At 36.6% G+C, this 12,328-nt stretch overlaps 1 protein-coding gene and 1 long non-coding RNA gene across 2 annotated transcripts; one reads left to right on the top strand and one right to left on the bottom strand.

The window, feature by feature from the left end:
- Positions 1-2,561: 2,561 nt before the first annotated feature.
- LOC133725162 (uncharacterized) lies at positions 2,562-4,523 on the bottom strand. The gene is made up of 2 exons (XR_009854285.1): positions 4,385-4,523; positions 2,562-2,722 (listed from the first exon to the last, which is right to left on the bottom strand). It is a non-coding gene; the product is annotated as an uncharacterized LOC133725162 (long non-coding RNA).
- A 5,911-nt stretch (positions 4,524-10,434) lies between these two features.
- On the top strand, positions 10,435-12,136 carry LOC133726975 (probable receptor-like protein kinase At5g20050). Its single transcript, XM_062154605.1, has one exon. The coding sequence runs from the start codon at positions 10,555-10,557 to the stop codon at positions 11,932-11,934; it is 1,380 nt and encodes a 459-aa protein (XP_062010589.1). The 5' UTR covers positions 10,435-10,554; the 3' UTR covers positions 11,935-12,136.
- Positions 12,137-12,328: the final 192 nt, after the last annotated feature.

Raw genomic sequence — 12,328 nt, 5'->3', positions numbered from 1 at the left:
AAAGCTTTGGTTTTGAAGTTGGTAATACCTATAACCGATTCGAACCGACCGAGTGACATCCCTAGTCGTAAGACAAGGGGCGAGAAATGTCTTTCCATAACCCTAGCTGCGGTGTTGGGACCTCTCAATCATTGTTCAAGCGGATGGCATGTTTATGTTATGTTTCAAGAGAAAGGAGGAGTGAAATAGGGTAGTACATAGTGGTCCTCGGCATTTTAATGGTTGTATGGTGCTTCTGAGTGAATATGATGATTTGGGGGATGTTGCTAGAGTTCCCCTATATTTTGAGGGAATTCACTTTGGTAGTGGTGAGGAAGCTTCCACCGCGTTTGAGGATAAAGGAGTCTGTGATCCTCTTGGGATATTTGATGGGAAGATATTTGCGCGCTGATTACCTTGCACTCTAACGTTGCGCAGTTGAGCAGCCTTTTAGAGGGGCTTTGGATGTCCAACACAGACTGTCAACCTCAGATCATTCTGATTTGCATCGGCGGTGGTGACAGAGGTTAAATTGCTGTATGAGAAGGTGAAAAGCTTCTATCGTGCTTCTGGCTGGTTCATGCATGGACCGGAAGGTTGTGATCAATTTTTTGTCCATCAAACATCAAAATTGAAGGAAGCGGTGGCAATGGTTAGAGCTTCTAGAGTTGGGTCATCAACACAGGGAGCAGGGAATACGGGAGGGCAGGCTGGCGGCCGTATTGCCTTATCTACGATCTGGTCCGGCGAGAGAAGTTTAGGTTCCTAACCTTAATTTGAGAAATCCATAAAGATTTATTATCATTCCCTCCAAATACTAGAAAAAGGTTTTATATTATTTGACTTCTCATCCACCAAAGACCCGGATGATCAATTATAAAATTTTGAGCTGCACATTCAACAAAACTATATTAGTAGCTTCCCCACAGTGGTAGAACTACGAAATCGTCATTGGATAGGTCAAACAATTTAACAATTTCAAAGTTTTCTACTGGTGATGTTTTATTATTATTTTTATATTAAAGGGCTGGTGCGGACCGTACGGCAGCCCTCAAACCTTGATTAATAAAACTGTCAAATACAAGGAGGGACATTGAGCCTAAACCCCTTATTACAATAAGCATCTAGAGAACATTCTGAAATAATAACAAGAGTCTCTACCAAATTAACTATTACAAAGTTTTCTACCGGTAATGTTTTATATTAGATCATAGATTGACTAATCATAACTTTTAGAACAAAATAAGGAAATTAACTAAAAAATGACAATAAAGTGATATGTTTTAAAAACATTTAATGTCATTGATATCGAAATTCTAAATTATATGGTATCAATTTGACTAAAGCCAAATTTGATTTCTCCTATTTCTTTCCGGGATTGTTTTCGCTTTCAGATTTCGGCTTTATATTTCGTTTTTGACTCCTTATGAAGAGTGAGCAACCCAACTGACCCAAATGCGACACTAGTACAAACACTTAACTGGGTTTGGTTTTTTCAGCTTTGAAGCTCAAAGGCTGCCTTTAATGGGTTCCGAGCAGAATAGGTTTCCTTAGCAGGAACAGGCAAAGTCTACAGTAAGTTCATACTTACAAAGAAACTCAAAAAGCCTCGATCGTCTTAATCCCCAGGAAAGCGCAAGTCAAAAACCAGCTCCATATGTGTAGCAGTGCCCACCTTTAGGTAATCTCTCGATTGATTCTCATTCATATGTTTTTTTTTTTTTGACATTTTCCATCAATCTGAGTGCTTCAGCAGGTTCACTTTGGTAAAACTGATAGTTAATACTTGTTTTAGGTTCGCATTTGTAATACCCGGCATTGAGAAGTGAATAAAGAATCTGTGAGCCCCGGAAAAGTTTATAGAGCTTAAGTGATATAGTTCGATAATTAATTTACGTATTGATCTCAATAAATGTTAAAGCACTGGGAATATTTTCAAAACTTTTCACAAAGTGAAATCTCTAGTTTAAGAGTTGGATAATAAAGTACACGACACGACCAGTTCGTGAAAATTTTCGGGGAATTTTCCCGAGTACCGAGCTATTTACGGGGATTGTTTGAAGTTGTGGGAGTTAAGAAATAAAATCAAGAAAAGGAAATTTGGTGGAGTGATGTGGGCCGTTGATCCATTCACCGCTTGATCAGGACCGTCTATTGTTTAATGGACCTATCTACATATATGTGTGGATCAGATCAAGGAGAGGGGGAGAGAAACTTCTGGCAGACCGCCTCATCTCTCTCTTGAGCTCTATCTGGAAGTCTCGGGAGGAAAAAAAGAAGGAAACGGAGGGGAGAAAAAAAAAAGATGAAGAAAACCCATCCATGGGGTTCCTGATCGCTCCCAACTCCGTACCAGCTCTCCTTAGAGGATAGATGGAGAGAGAGAGAGAAGGTTTCAGGTATTAAATAAAAAGGGTCAGGATGCTACAGCATTTCCCTTAGCTGCATTCTCAATGTCATAGCTTGTCACACCCCAAACCCGAGACCAATATTATACTGAAATATGGTACCCGAATTCGTGATGTGGGTTATTACAAATAAAACTTCCTCAATGGATAAATTAAAGTAAAAGAATTTGCAAATAAGTCTGAATAATACTTTTATTAGAAATTGAAATTATTATTTTTACAATACTAAAGCTGAACAAAATATATTACATTATTTCTTTTGAGAAAGCGGTAGAAAATAAAACATTCATTTATTTAGAGAATCGCCCCATTTTCCCCAAGCGTCTAATCGCTACCTGAAAACAAGAAGGTGTAGCATCATGAGCAACACAAGCCCAGTAAGTACACAACATACATTCTTATATTAATGTGTCTTATAGGAAATCAAAGTGAATAACCAAGTAAAAATGTACCGGGAACCATTTATATGTTCATACGAATTCTTAAATATGTATATGTATACGCACAATACACACACACATATATACAAATATATTCATCCGTGTGAATGGTTTATAATAAATCATATAGTCACATCTCCTTATTGAACCAACAATATATTGCAGCATTAATATGTGAAATAACCTCAAAGAAATGCATGCTCAATTCTCTTTTTCACTTATCATCGTAACATATTAATAATATATCGCAGACAGATATTTGATCGAAATAATATAAGTACACTTCTCTTCTTAGTGAATTTTCGGATTAACTGGCAACGAATCATAAATCCACGTACTAGGGTATGTCTACTATACCCAAAGCACGGGTAAGCCGTAGCATACTGAGGACACTACCAAAGTATGTATACCCAAGGTCGGCTACTTCCTTCCTATGAGTATAATAGTGCACTATCTATAGGGACTAGGGCCCAAGGCTAACTTCCACATAACACCAAAACACGTTTACCAGTAATTCACTTAAGCACGGGGTAGTACTAATCACCCGGCTTCACAATTGTACTTCTCAAACATAATCAAATCCTCAAAATACAATCTTTATGAATTATAGATCGTAATATATATGTATATGTACACACACATATATATAGAGACATATACTTAGGAATAATTTCATATGAAAACATATGTAACATAATTGTATAACACAAATAAGTAAATTCACTAGTAAACAACATAATAAAATAAATAAGCTTATACATAATTGAAATCAAGTAAAATATTAAAGCACAAGCATTAAATGAGTAAATATACACAATTAATAAGCTTGTAAATAACTGAAATAAAGTAAAATAATAAAGTACAAGCATTAAATAAGTAAATATACAGAATTTAACAAAATTATATTATAGTTAGTATTTCAGTTCTGATGTCCAAATCCATTGAAGTTCATCAAACTTCAAAATGTGTTATGATGTCCATCACAAGTCCGAATTAGTCAAATGAGTACACCATGTCAAAGGGTTTTTCACAAGGAATTCAATGGAATAAGTCATGTAGTCCAGATCAGAGGGATATAGTCCAGAAATGGTGAAGAACCATAACAGTGCAGAAACCGATATTTTTGTTACTGACCTTTGGTGTTTAAGTCTTTACGTTCTGTGTATTTTACCATTAATTCTCAAACTCTCCAGATCACAAGTAGAGGTCCTAAGCTTCAAATTGATATAAAGTTTGTAGAAAACGGATAAGAAATGAGGGAGATATGAATTTTTCAAGTTGTGATGGCTGTATGAGATTTCCAGCGAGTTTAAAAGTTGAAAACTTTGATTAGCCATAACTTCTTCATTTCTTAACCTTTTTTAGTGATTCAAAAGCCTAAACTGAAGAACTTTTGATGAGGAATTTAATACTGTAAATATTTTTAACAAAACAGACTTTTTTATATACGAAAATACAGGTTTGCAGCAAAGCAGATCCTTTTCCATTTTATCATTGATTATGTAGTTTGATAAATCTTAAAGACAAAAGAATATAGAAATGTATTCATGTACTTACTTAAGGAACTCAGAAGGTCTTGTGATCAAACTTTGGACTTCTTTCACAAAAGGAAACTTCTTAAGGGAAATAGGATGAAGGATTTGTGTGAGGAACTTTTAGTTGGGTTTTCTCTTCAACTAAGGGAGTTTTTGATCAAATTTTGCATTTGATCTTCAAGTTGAGTATGATCAGATCATAATGATATATATAGGCTAGAATTAAGCACTAAGATAAGTGAGTGACTAATATTGTAATGCAAGTGGCTAATCCACTTGTTAGGTTAAATGATTAAAAGGAAGAGTAAAATTAAAAGAGTAGTAAAAGAAAGAAAACATAAAGCAGCTTTGCCAATTATATATATATATATATATATACATGCACACATCCATAAATATATAGATACACATTTACCTAATTGATAAGTAAAGAACTTTAGTGCTTTCTTAAGGTAAAAAGAAAATATCAATAATTAGTACTAAAATGACATGCATCATAAAAATAATATGGATGAGAGTCTTGAGCTTAATAACAAAGTAAGACATTTCGAATATAACTAATAATATAGTACTCTATGGTTGACACTAATTTTCGGGTTATTACATAGCTTGCTAGTCATGAGTACCCATTAAATTTGATCTCCCAGGAACTACCTAGTTGTATGGAAATTGAGGTAGCGTTGTTGTTCAAGTACAAAACAGCATTAACTACAAAATTGTTTTCCATCAGTCTACGAAACAGACTTTGGAACCGCAGACACTCAAGGTCTTGCTACCATCTCTACAGCTTGCTGATTTTTGGAAGAAATCACACTGCCCACATGGCAAATGCACTTCGCCATCCAAATATTTTTTTCATTTTATTGTGTAGCTACAGATAAGTTGGCAACGGTGACGGAATATATGGTGAACGACTCATTGAAACAAGTTTATCTAAGGAAAGACCTGCAAGATGAATATTCTTTGTCTCCATAAAATAATATGATATGTCTTTTCTTTAATTTTCTCTCCAGTATTGCATAATCCAAATATATAATTCATATTTGTTTGAATTATGTATAGAGATTTAAGATAAGGTTAGTTAAGATATTTTACCAATAATATATGTGAATTTAAGAATAAAAAATAGGCAGGGTGTGTGAATAGAGATTTAAGATATATTAATAACAACACCCTTAAAGAAACCCAATTTAATTATTTATCCATTTCACTTTTCATCCAAATGAACAACAAACCACATCTCTTGGTAAAGAAAACAGACAATTGCTTCAGTCATTTTTTTTCTTCTTCAAAAGAGATGGTTGTCAATTCATTAAGTGAAGAAATGTAGGTAACAACATATCTCACTGTTGAAGCTGAGCTGAGCAACATACTGTCACTGTATATCGTACTAGATCATTAATTACGTTCCCTAAGTGTAAATATTTTCGGAGCAGGATGAACAACAGGAAGTGCACATACCTAGAAATGGTTTAATTTTGTCATCCACTATCATGTGACATTTGGGACAGTCAAGTTGGGTGTAATTTTTGTAATCGGCAATAACCTAAAAATGGTCACTTTATCGTCTTTTGGGGTTCATGTTGGTGCGAATAAAATTCAGTAGAAAATCTCCTCACCTACTTTGCTGACTAGAGTGAGAGTGAAGGCTTCTTGATCAGGAGGTTGTGCCTATGCCCTCGGGATATTAATAGGCGTTGGCAAGTCAAGTTGGAAGGGGAAAGATATACATGCAAAAGACTCTCTGATACCTAATTTAGTAAGTGTTTAAGTTGTTTACAATGAGATCTGCTTGGCATGGGGAGTTAAAACTGATATGCGAAAGCTTGAAGGCACCATGTCCACCATCAAAAGTGCACTCTATGATGCTGAAGAGAAGCAATGGAGTAACAAGAGGGCATAAAGTTGGCTGCAACAACTTAAAGATGTGTTCCGCAATGTTGAAGATGTGTTGGATGAGTTTGAGTGCGAAGCTTTGCGGAGCGAAGACACTGCGAGAAAGGTATGTCGATTCTTCTCGCGCTCTAGTCCAATTGCTTTTCGTCTGAGAGTAGGTCATGAAATCATTTGCCAAGTTGGAATCGGAGGTTTGGGTAAGACTACACTTGAGATTGAGGGTAGGGGTCATATATTGCCTGCTTTGAGATTGAGTTATACTCAGTTGCCTTCATACAAGAAACCATGCCTTGCTTATTATGCATATCTTCCAAAGAAAGGAATTAAATGGAGTTCTCTGCAATTGATCTATTGTTGGATGGCTCATGGAATCCTTCAATCTCACGATAAGTATCTGGAGATGGAAGATGTTGGGGAGTAGTATTTTAAGGAATTATCGGCGAGATCGTTCTTTGAAATTATTGGAACTGACAAGGACATTAGTGGTTTCGTGTCTGAATTTTCTATGCAAGATCTTATCTATGACCTTATACAACCCCTTAACTGCCTTCTCAATGTCATAGCCAGCTAGTCATGAGTAACCATTAAATTTGATCTCCCAGGAACTACCTAGTTGTCTGGAAATTGAGGTAGCGTTGTCGTTCAAGTACAAAACAACATCAACTACAAAATTGTTGTTTTCCATCGGCCTGCGTAATAGATTGCGGAACCACAAATGCTCAAACTCTTACTAACATCTCTACAACTTGCTGATTTTTGGAAGAAAGCCCACTGCCCACATGATAGATGCACTTTGCCAGCCAAATATTGTTGCATTTTATGGTGTAGCAAAAGTTGGCAATGGTGACGGAGTATATGGTGAACGACTCATTGAAACAAGTTTCTCTAAGGAAAGACCTATAAGATGTATATTCTTTAACTTCATAAAATAATATGATATGTATTTTCTTTAATTTTCTCTCTGGTATTGCATAATCCAAATATATAATTCATATTTGTTTGAATTATGTATAGAGATTTAAGATAAGGTAAGTTAAGACCTTTCACTAATATAAATGTGAATTTAAAAAATAAAAAATGGACAGAGTGTGTGAATAGAGATTTAAGGTGTGTTAATTACAACACCCTTAAAGAAACCCAATTTAATTATTTATCCATTTCACTTTTCATCCAAATGAACGACAAACCACATCTCTTGGTAAACAGACAATTGCTTCGATCATTTTTTTCTTTTTTCAAAAGAGATGGTTGTCAATTCATTAAGTGAACAAATGTAGGTAACAACATATCTCACTGTTGAAGCTGAGCTGAGCCACATACTATCACTGTATATGGTACTAGATCATTATGGTAATAAGATAGTAAATATTTTTGGAGCAGGATGAACAACAGGAAGTGTACATACCTAGAAATGGTTTAATTTTGTCGTCCACTATCATGTGCTTAAAGATAGGAATAGGCAATTAAGTTGGGTGTAATTTCTAGGTATGTCACTTCACTGTTGAAGTTAGAGTTGATTCCTTACCTCGATTGCTATCTTATTAAGTACTTTTTTTTTAAACTTTTTTTTTTATAGTTAAAACAGGAGCCGGGAAGAGCAAAGTGCTCTCCCACCCCAAATTAATTGAAATAAAGATAATGTAAAATCTAATATGGTGGCACAAAAGTCATACCCCTGAAGAACAATGTGAATGACATCAAATTTAAACAATACAACTAGCACAAAGAGAAATAACAAATCAATGAAAACGAAAGTTAGGGAGACCAAGCTTATCTCGTCGACATTGGTCATGAATGAAATGAGGAGGCTCGTCCCACCAAGTCAATGCAGACAACGATAAACCAGTATTAGTAAGAGCATCTACCACCTGATTACCTTCCCTGAAAATATGAGAAGATCGAAAGTTCATCTGAGATATGCGATGCAAACAATTACCCCATGCCACTCGTAAACACCATGGAACAAGATGAGGATCTCGTAGAAAATTAAGCACAAGTGTCGAATCCACCTCAAGCTAAATATGCTTCCATTCCCTAACCCAAGCCAGCTCAATAGCTTGAATAACTGCCATGACCTCCACATCAACAGCTATCAAGGTTTGAAGCAAAAGCACCAAAGAATGAACCATGAAAATCTCTAAAAACTCCACCAAAACCCACTCTCCCTAAAACACTTTGCCATGCACCATCAGTATTAATCTTAATCCAACCCAAGATGGGAGGGTGCCAATTAACTTCAATAATCCTGGGAGCTCGTCAAGGACGACAATTTAATCCAAAATTCTTCCAAGACCCGAAGCTCTGTTAAAGAATTAGACATACAACCTGAGGCTAATTTGCTAGAAGCTTTCATGTGCCCCATAATTAATTGACATGCTGGGTCAACAATAATGGTACAATCATCATGCCTCATTTTATTCCTCACTTTCCAAATAAACCACAATGTATTGGTATAGCATATTAACCACAATGTTGTTACCTTAGTAAGTACTTATAGATAAGCCTGAGTGGATATTTTGGTTAGTGCGCGTAGTGGTGTGCAAATTCCGCGAGTCACTTGTTTAACACCACCCTTAAGATGAAGTTGAGGAATACTTCCCACTTGCTACACGGTTATGCTTTATTTTACCTTGAGGAATTTCTCAGATAGGTTGGGCCCCCTCCCTCTCATCCCATTTCTTGATTAGAACCTGATTTCACCTTACCCACATTAGTCTCGAGGGGATTTCGTCTCAAGAAATCTTCCAAATAGGTTGGGATACATACCTCTCTCTTGGCTCATTTCTTGACTAGAACTCAGTTTCACCTTACCCAGATTCACTCCAAGTGGATTCGTCCTCAAGGAAATTTCTTAAATAAATCATGCTGCTTTTTCTCTGAATTATTTCTTGATTAGGAACCGATTATTTCTCATTTCTTGATTAAGAATTCATTCCAAAGTTTTACGCCCCATAGTTCATCAAGCATTTTCTAACTCTACTTGTTCCATCATTACAAGCATATTATGAGATAGTTTCTGATTTGATCAGAAATATGTTGTATGTGAGCAATCAACATTACTTGAGATCTGTGAGAAACCCATTGATGATATAGCTATTACTGAACTATGTTGTGTATACTTGGATGAAAATTGAGATCACCGGTGCTTTTCTCCCACCTTTGCTTTCCCTTCTCACTCTTGACCTCTTGTATTTGTTTCTTCCTCTCATTCAACAAATGGAATTTAGCCATTAGAAGATTCTAAAACATATTAGTACGTGCAAAGTCATGTGTTTTGTTTGTGACAAGTCTTAACCCCACTTGATTTTTCAATTACATACTGATCGACCCTAAGGTTTTATCATTTTGATACGAATCTAAACCTTTGGAATATTGCACATTGTTGTTTTCTAATAGTGATAACCGCATTTGCCATATGATACTAATCCTCATGTGTTGTCCAAACTAATCACGCGTAAATTCAAGTTGCAATGCCTGTTCTCCCCTTAGCATAAACTAAATTTAGTGCTGTTGGTTTCTTCACCTCTATGATCCGTGAACCTTAAAACTATTATTCATATGCAGATTCCAGGACTCGGTCCTGCAGTCTTATTCCTTTGGAAACTAATCTTCAATTTTTTCAAGCTTTGGGATTAGTATTATATGATTCAGTCAGTGTTGAAATATATGAATATTATTTCAATGAAACTCTCTCTGTCTTTAGCACCATCAAGGCCAAATTAAGCAATGTGATTGTGTTACCTCATCAGCAAGCGTTGTCTTGATGACTTGGGGGGTTTCATTATCTTAAAGAAATTGAATGAGTCAAGAATTTAAAAACTGATCACTAATTTGTCTATGGTCAATGACCAGGTCAGATCACCTTATGGCCGGGGAACTTAGATGGGAAAATGGCTATTTGATTTCACAAAAGTGCTTCTTATTTTCTGCAAAATGTTTGCAAATAATTGGCATTAAATATAAAGATGAAAGTCAGACAAGTAATTATTAGGTGAACTTCTTGGTGGTTTCTTTGGCTCCCATTTGATTCATGAGTAGAAAATACACTGACCCACATAATTCAAACTTTCAACTCTTGCAACTCTTGGCTGATCTGTAGATGGAAACGCTTCTACATACCCTTTGATTAAATAATTAATGCAAAACATGTTAGACCCTAGCCATTGAAGGAAACTAATAAAATCAGGAAAAAGGACCATGTTAAAAGAGAGAAGAAATAAGTTCATTACTCTCTCTCTCTCTCTCTCTCTCTCTCTCTCTCTCTCAATCTGAACCAGAGAATGAAGCTTTGATTTGATGGAGGACAAGAAAGCAAACATAATAGCTGCTTCATCAGTCATCACCCTAATCATCTTCATCATCGTTGCTCGCGTGTGTCTCAAGCTTTCTAGTACTTTCTTTCTCATTTGTGGTGCAGGAATTGCTGTAATCATTGCTGTGTTTGCATGGCTCTTAATCCGACACCACTACAATTACAGGCGAAAACAAATGGAATCGCAGTACAAATCCGAAGGCCGTGAGCTAAGGATAGAGTACAGCTTCCTCCGAAAAGTAGCTGGAGTTCCCACAAAGTTCAGGTACAATGAGCTAGAAGAAGCCACAGACAACTTCCAGGCATTGCTTGGCCAAGGGGCTTCTGCGAAAGTGTTCAAAGGGATTCTCAGTGATGGCACTCCTGTTGCAGTAAAAAGGCTTGATGTGGAGGAGCGCGGCGACAGGGAATTTAGATCAGAAGTTTCTGCAATAGCTAGTCTACAACATGTGAATCTTGTGAGGCTTCTTGGATATTGCTGTGTTAATCCAGCAGGGCCTCGGTTCCTTGTGTATGACTTCATCTCAAATGGCTCTTTGGATAGTTGGATTTTCAATAGAAAGGTAAGGCCTAATCCCCGCGGAGGGTGCTTGTCTTGGGATTTAAGGTACAGGGTTGCTATTGATGTTGCCAAGGCACTTTCCTATTTGCATCATGATTGCAGGAAAAGGATTTTGCACCTTGATGTTAAGCCGGAAAATATTCTCTTGGATGAGAATTTCCGAGGAATTGTGGCGGATTTTGGTTTGTCAAAACTAATGGGAAGAGACGAGAGTAATGTCATGACAACAATAAGGGGCACTAGAGGGTACTTGGCTCCTGAATGGCTTTTGGAGCACGGAATTTCAGAGAAATCGGATACTTATAGCTATGGAATGGTGCTTCTTGAGATGATTGGAGGTAGAAGAAATGTGAGCTTCATCGAAAAGGGTACTCATGGCAAGTCTCATAGGAAATGGCAATACTTTCCCAAAACCGTGAATGAGAAAATGAGAGAAGGCAAGCTCATGGAGATTGTCGATCAGAGACTATTAGATAGTGGAGGCATTGATGAGAGGGAATTGAAAAGGCTTGTTCATGTAGCCATTTGGTGCATACAAGAGAGGGCTAGTCTTAGGCCTTCAATGTCTCATGTGGTTGAAATGCTTGAAGGGGGTTTGGTTGTGGAGCAGCCTCCTGATACCCAAATGACCATTGTTGATTTCTTGACAGTAGATGAAGAAGAGTCCCAGCCACAGATCAATGGTCATCACAGGCCAGACATTGCTGCTGCCTTGGCAGCTCGTCAAGTAGATAGCAATAATGAAAACTTATCCGCAGCTTACTCATATGCAAATGCAATGTCTGCCATAACACCAAGATAGCTCAACTCCTTTATGCCTCTTTTGCTTAAAGATTGGTTCTTTTAGACCTATACCAATTTTTTTTTCCTCCATGGTAAATTTTCTGCAGCTTGTAACATACATGAGCTTTTGTCTTGTATACCCAAAAAAACTAATGAAATTGATATTCTGTATCTAATATGTGAATTAAATGTGTGATCGTAGAAAGTCAGAAACTTTGAATCTGATTAGTCTTGAGGGCTTTGCTTGTGAAAACTGCTCTGCTAAACCTTGAATGCCCATTCCTGATCACCTCATTGAATCTTTCACAACCACTTTTTTGGGCAACTTGGCAACCCTCTTAAAACCCTTAAAGACAGAGACATTTTTTTTTTTTTGACAATTAAAGACAGAGACTTTGATCAAGTGGATCATT

The sequence above is a fragment of the Rosa rugosa genome, chromosome 1 (genome assembly GCF_958449725.1).
Source record: "Rosa rugosa chromosome 1, drRosRugo1.1, whole genome shotgun sequence".
Taxonomy (NCBI): domain Eukaryota; kingdom Viridiplantae; phylum Streptophyta; class Magnoliopsida; order Rosales; family Rosaceae; genus Rosa; species Rosa rugosa.
The sequence above is the reverse complement of the archived record's forward strand: the minus strand, read 5'-3'. Positions and strand labels throughout refer to the sequence as shown.

Excerpts from the sequence above, each read along its gene's own strand:
- LOC133726975 (XM_062154605.1), top strand. The coding sequence starts at position 10,555 with ATGGAGGACAAGAAAGCAAACATAATAGCTGCTTCATCAGTCATCACC.